Source organism: Capricornis sumatraensis, chromosome 15 (genome assembly GCF_032405125.1).
Source record: "Capricornis sumatraensis isolate serow.1 chromosome 15, serow.2, whole genome shotgun sequence".
Taxonomy (NCBI): Eukaryota; Metazoa; Chordata; class Mammalia; order Artiodactyla; family Bovidae; genus Capricornis; species Capricornis sumatraensis.
This window is the reverse complement of record NC_091083.1, coordinates 25,245,694-25,258,132: the sequence shown is the minus strand read 5'-3', so window position 1 is coordinate 25,258,132 and position 12,439 is coordinate 25,245,694. Positions and strand designations below refer to the sequence as shown.

The window sequence follows — 12,439 nt, the reverse complement described above, 5'->3', positions numbered from 1 at the left end:
AAGAACATATATTAAGTGCCAGATCCATTCAAAGTACTGTGTTGGGTACTAGGGATACAAAAATGAATAGAAATCTATTTCCTGCTCACTGTTTAATGAGAGAGCAGATAATTCAACTATGTCCAAAACTTAGAAAATAGTCTAATCTCGTATTTCCAGGGAAAATTCACCTTTAACAATAGGTTGCTATTCACAACAATATACTTGTAAAAATATACTTCAGATTTATCTTCTATATCTTTCAGAAATCAATGAAAATATTCTACTTAAAGAATAGGTTACTAAAGTTTGTCCTGTAAAACATCAGGTGAAAAAATGCAGGGTTCTGTTTGTATTGAAGTATTTAAATCTAATCAATTAATTCAGCTGAGCAGTGCTGGCTTGCATCAACTTTTCTTTCAGTTATTCATATTCTTAAACCTCAGGTATACCACGAGTGTCTTTGTTATAAATTAGCTAAATGGCAAGAATAGGTTACGTTGTACTTGAGCACAGAGGGTGCATCATTCTACCTTTGTACTACCCCTGGTAGTTCTCAGCACCGTTACACTAGGAGCAGATACAACACAGAGTGGGAGTGTTAACTTGGGAATTCATCTGACACATTCTCAACTGTTATTAAACCTGGCATTTGTTTTTTCCGAGTAAATGTATATTTCTGAAAAAACTGTAACTAGTTCACTGATGACGATTCTTTCCTTCCTGTATTCATTAAACATTGAGCCTGCATTGGATACCTATTTTGAGTTAGGATGCGTTTCCTGCCTGAGCTTGGGAATGCTGATGTGAGCCCAGACACACTCCCATTAGGCCTGGAGCTGGTAATCTCTTCCAAAAGCAAACCTAATAGAGTCACATACATGCTTGAACTCACTTCTGCTTGGGCTTAGCGTAAAAGACCAGGATCCCTGACATAGCAGCGGGGTTCAGTGGGACCTGCCATTCCCAAGTAATGCTTCCTTCCATGTTGCCTCTGGGCTTAGTGTAACGGTGCTGAGAACCACAGGGGGTACAAAGGCAAAATGATGCACTCTCTGTGCTCAAGGATCATGGAACCTATTCTTGCCATTTAGCTAATACATAACTAAGACACTCATGGTGCCTGAGGTTGGGGACTTATGAGTGACTGAAAGGATACTTGATGCGAGCCCATGTTACACAGCAGGATCAGTTGATTAGATGGAAAGAACTACCAGCTGAGAGTGTTCCTGGCACCGCAGCATTCGGCATAATGTTTTCCGTGATCACTGGACAGTGTTGGTGGATCTGGCTGAGTCGGGAGTGCCATTCTAGAGGAAGTCAGTTCAGAGAGTCTATGACCATAGTCAAGTGAATACCTGTCAGGTACCTAGAAGAGACAAAAACACAGATTAGAATGTTGTGAAAAGCGCCACAGCAGCAGGGTGTTGAGGAGTGGAATTGCGTGTTTAGCAGAGGACCAGGTAGGGAGGATCTTGGCTTTGGTGCCAGTTACTGTGGACTGTAGTGAAGGAGATCTAAATTGACTGCATTGGTGGTGGTGTCCCTCATTTCAAGATAAAATAATCTAAAACTTGAAGCTTTTTTTGTTTTAGGGAGGCCTCGCCTATTATAATAAGTGAGATTTTGCTTGAAATTATAAGCTAATATGATGATCAAAAAGTATTATTAGCAAATGAAACTGCAACAGAAACTGTTGCATGTGAACCATCTTGAAATGTTTTCCAAATGTATCCCCACCAGGATTTTTACCAGCTCCCTCCTGGAGGCACCAGCGTGTATCCCTGCTGGAGACCATCACCCAGTACACACTAGATTCAAAGAGTAACATGAGCCGTTCCCAAACCACCTTTTTTCTAAAGGTTTCTGCAAGGCAGAGTCTTAGGATGTATGGATAAATGTGAATTCTGAAGAAAGAAATGATAGTGTAAGAATCATAATATAATAAGATATGAAAGGACAAAACAGCTTACTTTTGCTTTTGCCTGCCTGCATCCTTTCCTGGCTACAGGAATTAAAGCAGTTAAACAATTAAATAAATGAGACTAGCTATTTTTGTTTTATTTTAGTAAAGAATTGTTTAGTTGTGTTCGACTCTTCGCAGCCCATGGACTGTAGCCCACCAGGCTCCTCTGTCCATGGAATTCTCTAGGCAAGAACACTGGAGTGAGTTGCCGTGCTCTCCTCCAGGAGATCTTCCTGATCCAAGGATTGAACCCCAGTCTCCTGCTTTGCAGGCAGAATTCTTTACCATCTGAGCCACAAGGGAAGACGTTTGGTTGCCTTAAGACTAGTTAAAAAAATAAAATCCACAGTGAAAGTTGGAGATGGTTCTGCCACTGAACACAGCTGTGGAGTGAAAGCAGAGAAATAATAAATGACATTAAATAGGCCCAGAATGTTTCAGAATATGTAATCCCTAACAATGAGTTTTTTAATAAGTGGGAAATGATGAGAAAAACCATGGTAGGAACTCTGTCTTGCATTTGCAGTCATTCTTTTAGGAAAATTCGTATTCAAATTCTGATATTTGGGACCTGTTTTCTAAATGTGATAGATGTTAAGACATTTGTGGTCTTGATTTCTAATTGATCATAGATGTTAGGAATGCAGAACTGGAAACTGACATTTTAAAATCCTGAGATTCTATGTAATTCTTGTTAATAGGATTTGAGTTCATGCCTAATTAATTAATTTAAAAAAAAACCCTTTATGCCTAATTAAGCTTTATATGGGGGGGAAATACCAGGTATTTAAACTCTGCTGCCATACATTTTTAAGGTAGGTTTTATTCTGATCTAATTAGAAATCAAATGTGTTGCTTTGAAAGGTTGAAGGTAAATGTGCTATGTAATTTTTCCTGTTTTTTTTCTTTTATGGCAGATTAAATACAAAGAAAAATTTGATAATGAAATGAAGGATAAGAAACATCTTTACAATCCTCTTGAAAGTGCTTCTTTTAGGCAAAGTCAGCTGGCCACTGCCCTGGCGAGCGACGTAAGTTGCTTTCTGCCTCATGATTGGTAATTTGCAGAATATTATTTTCAGTATGTTTTGATTCTTATTTTGATAGACTTGGCTGTGTGGGAATTATGATACTTAATCAAGATCATGTAATTTCCAAATAATTTTAGAAAACACTGAAGCCTATTTTCTTGAAGCTTTTCTGGGGGGAAAAATGAGTGTTACTGATTACTAATTAATAAGTAGGAATAGTTTTATTAGCAAAACTATTAATATTATAGGTGATCAAGAGTAGAAATAGATTATAGAGTTTTTCAGAAAAATAGTGTATAGTATCATAAATTAATGATTATGGCAATAGTTAGCAAATGTAATTATGCTCATGAAATTGTGAATATTGTAAAATGTACCTGAAGCATAGTAGTATATCACAAGGAAATTTCCAGAAATTGTACTTGAGATGGCTTACAAATTCTTTCTTATCTCTTATGTAAATTCTGTGAAATACCTCTTCATGAGATTTGTTTTCATTTCATATCTTTAAAAATGAAGTTTCAATTTATAAGAAAAGATACCTTAATTTTTTATTAGAATTAGGAAGAGTATAAAAACAGAAACATAGAAAAAATTAATTACTTTACTATAGTTGAATGATGCATAGAGTACCTTTTTAAATATTAAGTTTGAGTGTTGTTGAACTGTTCCTTTGTTAGAGCATTTAAACCTTTCAACTCCTGTTGCATCTGGGGAACTTAGTATATTTTACTTTTGTTCCTGTTTAGAAGGTACTATAATTTGTGTTCATTAACCAGATATTGTTATCAGCAATTTAAATGGGTGTTTCTGTCTTTTGGAGAAGGAAATGGCAACCCACTCCAGTATTCTTGCCTGGAGAATCCCATGGACGGAGGAGCCTGGTGGGCTACAGTCCACGGGGTCACAAAGAGTCGGAAACGACTTCGCTTTCACCTTCTGTCTTTTAGGACCTTTAGGAATATTCTAATAATTCATTTTTTCTTATTTGATTATTTTTGTGTGTGTACAAGCATAAAGCAAATAGGGCAGGAATATACTTAAAAGAACCTCCAGCATGGTATTCAAAGCTCAAGGTTTAGAATCGGTTGTCTGGATTTGAATCTTGCTCCACCACCTAATATTACACTTTCGTCTCTTTGTGTCTCAGTTTCCTCCTCTGTAAAATGGGCATACTTAAAGTGTTTACTTGCTAAGATTGTGGAGCGTACTTAATACATATAAAATGTTTAAACAGAAAAGTGTTTGACTCGCAGTAAGTGCTTGATGTTTTCTGTTATTAACATTTTATATTTCCAAAGCAATTGATTGAAAAGAAAAGGTCTACATCGTAATAGGATGAAAACTAACAAAGGTTCTAAAATTGACACAAAATATAATTGGAAGACAATGGTAATTTCTAAAGAGTAAAGCTTCTATTTTCTTTATTTTCTGAAAGCAGAGTTTCAGTTAAAGTTTCTTCTTTCTGTTAACATCACCCTTTCTGAGCACATAAACAATAAAAGGAGTTATCAAAATACTTTCAAGTCCCTGGGAAGAACTTTTTTTCATTCAGTAGTAAATGAGCACCATCTAGTGGCTACTTGTGAATTCATTTAATTTAATACCATTAAATAATACTTGGTTGTGTTTAAAATAATAATGGCCATAATGCAAAAGCATAGTGTTTTCTTCTCCTAGATGGTGTTTTGTTCCGTGTTATTTTCGTAGGTGAAGTACAAGAAAGACTTTGAGAATATGCATGACCCAGTTTCAGGTCTCCCAGACTTGTTCTTAGACCACGCTTTGAAAGTCAGCAAAATGCTAAGCGGAGTAAGTGGCCTTGGCTAGTGTAGACCTGTGACTCCGTGGCGCCCGCGTGTCTGAAGCGCTTGAGTGCACCTGCTTCCTAAGGCGAGCCTGGCCTTCACTGCCGCCTCAGTAACTAACTTCATGGAAACGGGTGTCTGTTGCTTAAATCCCACCCAGGCTGTTGCTTTACAAAGCTGGGTCTTTAATATCTCTTGAATACAAACTTTCTTGTGGAACAGCTACTCTTCCAAGTGTTTATGTGAGCATCCTTTCTGTCTTTCTCCTTCCCCTTTCTTTGTAGTAGATTGAAGTCACTTGGAGGTCAGGCTCTTAAGTCAGCGATCTTTTATGCAGGCCAGAACAGAGTGTCTGGTACTCAGAAGGTCTCAGTGGCATAACAGTTGTCTTAGTCTGAATTATGTCTTCTCTGAAAATAAATCTCAAGAGTGTTTGCACTGCTGCTGTACTTTTAGTCTTGTGAAGGTTTCCGTGTTTTCTTCAACACAACAAGGAGGGGAGGGTGTCCTAATGAAAATGTCTGGGTCCGCTGCCCAGTGGCCCATCGCGTCAGAACTTGGCTCTTAGACGCTCTCTCCAACACACAGAGCGTCTGAACCCTGATGTCACTGGCTCTCATTACTGATGACCCTGGCTCACCTGTGCCTCTGTTTCCTACACCTCAGAAGGCCCCACGTCCGGATGATGAACTCTAATTTGACCTCAAGTTATTTCTATGCCTATTGTAATAATGACTCACTCAAAACTTATCTGCATTTATTATATATCTATCTTGGATCAGGCACAGATTTGATGGCAAAGTATATCGTCAAAGAATGTTAAAAAGTGAAAACAGTCTTCTTCAGGAGATGTGACCACAGTCATGAATGAGAAAACTCTATTGTCGTAAGCTGCTTCCCAAACCATTAAATAATGAGATAACAACTTCAGTTCAGGTTTAAAAATGTCTACGTTTGGCTTTGATATGTTGAAGCTTCTGTTCATTATTTTGTAATCCTTTTCTTGAAATGTTATCTGTGTGAATTCATATTTATGGAGGAAATTAATTAATTATCACTGGCCTTTGGAGGCAAAGCAGCCCATTATTCTTTCCCATCTGTTGAGCAGGGATGAAGGTTGGGAGACTGTCAGGTGCAGAATTAAGACTCGGTCCCTGGACACTTAATTCCTGCTGTCCTGCCATTTCAATGCTCATCCTCCTCTGTACAGACGCTCCTGTTTCTTGAGCGACTCTGCTTCAGTTGCACATTTTTAACCATGACTCAGAGATGTGCTTCTAAAAATCAGTATGTTTCTGAGATCTGAGCCTCTGCTTTCTTCATAGGTAGTCTTTGCTCATCCAGCTTGATCATTGCATTTGAGTTTGACCTTGACTCTTGCTTATCCCTGTGTGGGTTAATTTCCTTCGAATGTGAGGATTCATGTATAAATAAGTCAGTAAAAATGTCATGGTCGTAATTCAAAAAGTTGGATTACCATGAAAAATGTAGGCCACTTATAGGCAATATTTCTTTTTGAAAATATTGACCTTTATTTTATAATAGTGGTGAAAAACAATAATAGTAATTGTTTTTTTTTTCTCTTAGAGAAAACTCATCAAATTCATGTCTTACACTTGTTTTATATACCACTTGTAAAGTTTAAACCTTCATCTTTTCTAGATCATGTTTATTCTCCATAGAAAAATTGTAGCTGACCGGTTGCTTCATGAAGAGAAAATTTGAGTCAAGAAAGTTGTTACTCTGAAGTCTCTACTTATTAAAGTTGCACGATATTACATTGGTTCAAATTTATTATATGTCAGAATTGCCTTCTTTTAAATTTTAATGTAAAGAGAATTAGAATTTTGTTGATTTATAAAGGCAACTTAATTTTAGGAAAAGATTGAGTAAGAGAATGCTTAAACAGGCATTCTACCAGAATTAGTTGTCAGTTTGTTATAAATGGCTGGTTTTTAAAGACCTCTAAATGTCTTTGATATAAATCGTAATTTGAAAAATTTTACTGTGCAGAGTAAAATTAGTGCCTTATTAGTTTGTACAACCATACTGATTAAATTGGAGGGGATATTTTTCTTTGAGAAATAGAACACTGTTAGTTTTCAGGTTTTTTTTTTTTTTTAACTTTGCATAAATTAAAAAAGTGTATATTGTGTTACTCTGTGTAACTCCCACTAGGAGGCAACAGAGACTCTTATATAAGAAAAAGCAAGTATTGATCATTCTTTTGCAGATCTTAGTTCAAACTGGGTGATTTTCTTTGGTTTTAAAACAGGAGTTTCTGAAGTTCTCTGTAACTAAAATAGATCATTGAGTGACGGGCAGTATTTTTTGACCTTTTCTCAACCTATAACCAGTATTCCAGATACAGTTCTAGACTATTAGTTCTGGATTTTAACTTAGTAATGGAATGTATCCTAGCTTGTTACATGCATTTCATATCTATTTTATAAATATATTTTATAAAATTACTTCTAATTAAATCATGACATCTCTAAGTATATTGTTATTTTTTGAAATTATCTTTTAAAAAAATTAGCAGAGAAGCTAAAATTCAGAACTTGTTCTCTTTGGTCAAGATGTACTATGTGAACATTTTCATGAGCTTCCTGGGGGTGCTATTCTCCCTTAAAGTATTCTGGTTAGAGTTTGGGCGATACATGTCTTAGTTCCCTAATTGACTGAAAATGCCTCTGGGGACCTTGCTGTGTCCCTAGGGAAAGCAGTTTTCCTGTCTAGGCCACTTGGAGCTTCCATCCTTCCCATCCTTGGCACTGAGGCCTCCTCTTGTTTCACTCTGGATCACTGGAGCATATCCTAGGCCTCAGTGTCCTAGCTTGTTCCTGCTCCCTTTCTAATGCTGCTTGCCTCTCCCTCCACTCTACACTAAATTGCCATTTTCATTGAAATCCTCATTGTCTAAGAAGCGACCAACTCTAGCTTAAGTCTCTGTATACCTGAGTGTTTGAGTTACCATTTACCTCTAAAAGTTTTCCAAATAAGGCAAAATTACTAAGTGTCCAATCTCCAGTGGTAAAAATCATAAAGCAGTGTTTGTCTTTTTGCTGCCTGCTATGTTTAGAGTCCTACACTTGCCAAATTTGGCATTCTTATCCATTCTGTTCTCTTCCAAATTCACCTTTTTGTCTGTATATAAAAAGTGTCTTAATCCTTAAAAATTTTCTTCACCTTAAAAATTCGACCAATCATACCCAGATGCCTTGGTTTCTCTTTCAGCCACCTCCTACCTTCTCCTTTTAGGAAAGTTAGTTGAATTCTTTCTCTCCCTCTCATTTTCCTTATGATCCATTACATACAACTTTTTTTTCCTTTCCTGACTCCAGCTTTCCTTTCATCTGTTCCTCTCTTGCCTTCTCTTCTTGTAGATGCAGTTATTAATAAATGCATTTCTGTTCTAGGATAAGGGCAAGGCCAAGTGCCTTTATTTTGCCCACTCTGCCTGCTCACGCAAGTTACGGGCTTTTCCGCCGTCACTTCCCAGTGCTGCAAATAGTATTGATGTTGTGTTTCGAGCCAGTAGTCCTCTGCTTCTCTTGAGTGTTTTAGATGCTGTTCACATGGACCGCCTAGAGCTGGTCCATCTCCCATTGTCGCTTTAGCTCAGGGTCAGCAATCTACATGACCAGCTGACAGCAGATGGGAACTTAGGAGCGGCTTTGCAACTCTTGTTCGCTTGCATTTTTCAGTGTGCCCTGCTACGTATTAGTTGCTTTTAACAGACCCTTCTATTCTTACTTTATTTTTGTGTTCTTATTTCTAGCGAGAATATAGAAAGGTTTTTGAGGAAAACAAAGGCCTGTATCATTTTGATGTGGATGCTGCGGAACACCTGCACCATAAAGGCAATGCCATGCTCCAGAGTCAGGTACGAGGCCTCCCCTGCCTGGACTCAGTAACACTCACTGCCGGCACCTCCACCGCTGGAAAGGATGTGCATCGTGAGAAAAATCTCAAACTCTGTTCTCTCTATATTTATTAGGTTAGGGAAGCTTGAACCATGTTTCGATAGGCAGGCATTTCATAATATTATAGGTACTATACACAGTTAAAAACTTATAAGATGAGTTAATTAATTAATTAATGGTCAAATCTCATAATAATGAAAACTTTTATAGTGTGCTGGTCATTTTGAGCTGCACAAGTATAATTTTCCAGGCATAAAGTTTATTATAATTTTTCAGCTCTGTTGTAAGTGTATTAAAAATGGGAAATTATCTTACCAGTGTATTTTGCCTTAATGTTTCTTTCAACTATGAAAGTCTATGTACTCTCTGAAAGGAACTTTTAAAAATATCTTTTTCCTTGAATACATTAAGTTGATAACTTTTTAAATTCTGAATTTCAGTAATTGAAAAAAGATATTATTTCCAGCATCTATTAAGATAAAACTTAAATCACTCTTTCAAATATACCCCAGTGGAACATAAATTCCATAATGATTTGATATCTGCCTTCATTTATTTAAAAAATATACAAACCAGCTCTGCTTTAAGGTATGGAAGTATACATTTTTTTATCTTTGCATTTTTATTTTTATTTTGTTTCCCCACAAAATTTTACCCTAACATAGTGTTCACTTTCATTGATCATTCTATTATACTTCTCTAAAACAAAAATATTCCTAAAAACAGGAATTAAAAAATTCATTATATGTCCTGCTACCACAAAGTTCTGTTTTGAAAAGATTCTTTTGGATTTAAATACCATTAAAATTATTTTTAATTTTAAAAATAATCCCCTTCTCCAGGGGATCTTCCTGACCTGGGAATCGAACCTGGGTCTCCCACATTGCAGGCAGACGCTTTACCGTCTGAGCCACCAGGGAAGCCCCTAAAATTATTTTTATTATAATGCAACTTAAGAACCAATTTCATTAAGTAATTTTTATATATAAGGATTTTAGTGAAAATACATATCTCAATAAAATGAATCATGATGAAAACTATGAATTTAATTTAAAAAGGTGTATTGTTAAAAAAGCCAACCACTCTTGCAGCTTGCAGAATATATTTCTAGTTTTTGTTTTTAGGAGATAGAGAATATTGATCATTTGATAAACCGAAATAAAGGTTGGTTATGATGAATAAATAATTCATGATATGATATAATTAAATAATGCTTAGCAAAACTGAAGGAAGTCACCTAAAAGCTCTGTGTGTGTGTTTCACTCAGTGTCTGTGGGAAAATTTAGCAGCCCCAAAGAACACTGTCCTTCCTTTGTCAGAAGAACAGACAGTCACAGTTCGGGTTTTCTTTTTGTTCATGATTTACTGATAGGCATCAAAGTTTTCACAGTGATCTCTCTTTGTCTCTTATATCCTCTGTTTCAGCCTCTCTGTGTCTTATCTCTCTCTCTATATATATGTACCTATGTACATATGTATATATGTACCTATACATGTGTGTATATTAATGGCATGTGTGTATACATATATAACTCCACGTGTGATATATATCTATCTGTCCCAGCTGTTTACATATACATGTCCTAGAACTACATTATTTAATTCTAAACCATTCATATCCCTGAAGAACTTTAATATGTTACCTGTTTCCTTTCTTTGTATATCATTAACCACAGGGATCAACCTAGTGATCAACCTAAATGGCCAGAATATTGTGATTTTTAGAAAACAGGGTGATCGATTTTGCACATATATTTTACTTTGCTCTGTTTATATAAGGGCTTGTGAGCTTTATGTGCCATTTATACTTTTTTTTCAATGAAGGTGAAATACAAAGAAGAGTATGAGAAAAATAAGGGGAAATCGATGCTTGAATTTGTTGAGACACCGTCGTATCAAGTTTCAAAGGAGGCTCAGAAGATGCAGAGTGAGGTGAGTCTTTTTGTTTTGCTGTCAACTGTTTAGTGCGAATTTGATGTTTTGTCATTGAAAGGAACCATTACAGTGGTTCAGAAGGCTTAGTGCGTCCGGAAGGAAGTATACTGCACTGGCCAGACCAAGGAATCTGCACTGTAGACCCAGGCATCTAGTCCAGGTCATTGATTTTCTTTTTCCTGGCCCTCCGTTTCCCAGTTTTTCCCATTTGGCAATTATGAATACTAGGCCGGGTGAGCTCTTGCATTCCGTGATGATAAAATTGACACTTTTAGGCTGCGTCCATGTGAAATTACGATGAGCAGGTAAAAACTAAAAGGGCTGGTTCCTTTACTTACCTTTTTTTTTTTGTAATGAGAATAGAGCTAACATTTGTTAAGTACTTACTCTGTGCTAGGTGACAGGCTGAATGTTTTGTATATGTTGGCTCATTTAATCCTCTCAAGGTAATGATGCTAGGTAAGTATATTCCTAGACTGATAATGCATCCACTAAAATTGTCTTACCTAAAATTACGTACTTAATAAGTGGTAATGGGTAAAAGTCATAAATGATTCCCTTTTTCCTGTTAATTTATTTAACTGATTCTCCCCCTACCCCTGGCTAATAATCAGTGGTATCAGAAAGTTTCAAGGAAGTTTCAAGACATCAAGAGATCAATTATAAGTTGCTTAGTTTTTTCTACTTGTCCATTTAATTCTCTACTTAAGATAATGCTAGGTCACATCCACATAGTCTCCTGACACTGGTTCCTGTCTACCCCAATGAGATTTCTTCTGCTGTTTTTTTTTTGAGGGGGGCACTGGGGGTGAATGTGGGCAGAGGGGCGTAAGACACCAGACACAGATGGTTTTGTCTACAGACACATCCAATTTTTGTGGGTACAACCAAGTTTTTACTTCAAAGGGACAGAAGTAGTGGACAGTTACCATCAGCTGGTTACAACCACAGGGCTAGACTCCAGACATGCTCAACGGGCAAATCTTTTCTAGTTTTTAAAAACAACATCAAAACAGGGCAAAATGATAATTTATTGTTTCTTTTTATTTGGCTGCACTGAGTGGCTTGTGGGATCTTTGTTCTCTGGCCAGGAATTGAACTCCGGCCTTGGCAGTGAAAGCACCGAGCCCTAACCACTGGACCTCCAGGAAATTCCCAAGAAATGATCGTTTCTAGACAGCAAAACCCTCCTAGGAATTTAGTAAACGTTACATGTGCTTTGTTGAAATGTTTTGATTCATCTTCTCAGACAAAGGGCATGTAGAATACTGTGGCTTGCTGAATTTCAGAGTTGTTTAATTTCTTCTTCAGGGGAGAGAGGAGAAAATAATTACTTGTATTTTTCACAGCTCGTGTTTTCTTGAGCCAATAAAGGGGAATTTGAGCAAGAATCGTTCAGTGACTGTTTTACCCGAGTCAGGCATTTCTTTTTAAGTGAACTGACAGAGCAGGTAAACTTGATCAAAATTCAAAAGCCCTTCAAAAAGTCACATTTAATGGGATGGCTCACTGGAATATCTTTTGTTCCAGTCTGTTTGGGCTGCTCTAACAAAGTACCACAGAGTGGGTAGCTAAAGCAATAGAAACTTGTTTCTCATAGCTGTGGAGGCTGGAGGTCTGAGGTCAGGCTGCCAGCATGCTGAATTCTGGGGTGCAGACTGCCGCCCTCTTGTATCCTCACATGATGGAGAGCAGGGAGAGGAAGGAGGCAGGCTTGTTAGTGACTCTTTGAAGGACATGAATCCCATTCATAGTCTCTCATGTATGATGGCCCTATCTAATCCTCATCACGTC

The 12,439-nt window shown here is 37.1% G+C and overlaps 1 protein-coding gene across 3 annotated transcripts in view; it reads left to right on the top strand.

Moving 5' to 3' along the window:
• NEBL (nebulette) overlaps positions 1–12,439 on the top strand; it is a 385,069-nt gene that overhangs the window by 310,319 nt on the left and 62,311 nt on the right. The window contains exons 8-11 of one of the 3 annotated variants that reach the window (XM_068987356.1): positions 2,863–2,976; positions 4,687–4,788; positions 8,566–8,670; positions 10,535–10,642. The exons of the other annotated variants lie outside the window; for them this stretch is intronic. Coding sequence (XP_068843457.1) covers positions 2,863–2,976; positions 4,687–4,788; positions 8,566–8,670; positions 10,535–10,642 — 429 coding nt within the window. The remainder of the gene's footprint in view (positions 1–2,862; positions 2,977–4,686; positions 4,789–8,565; positions 8,671–10,534; positions 10,643–12,439) is intronic. 3 annotated transcript variants of the gene reach the window in all.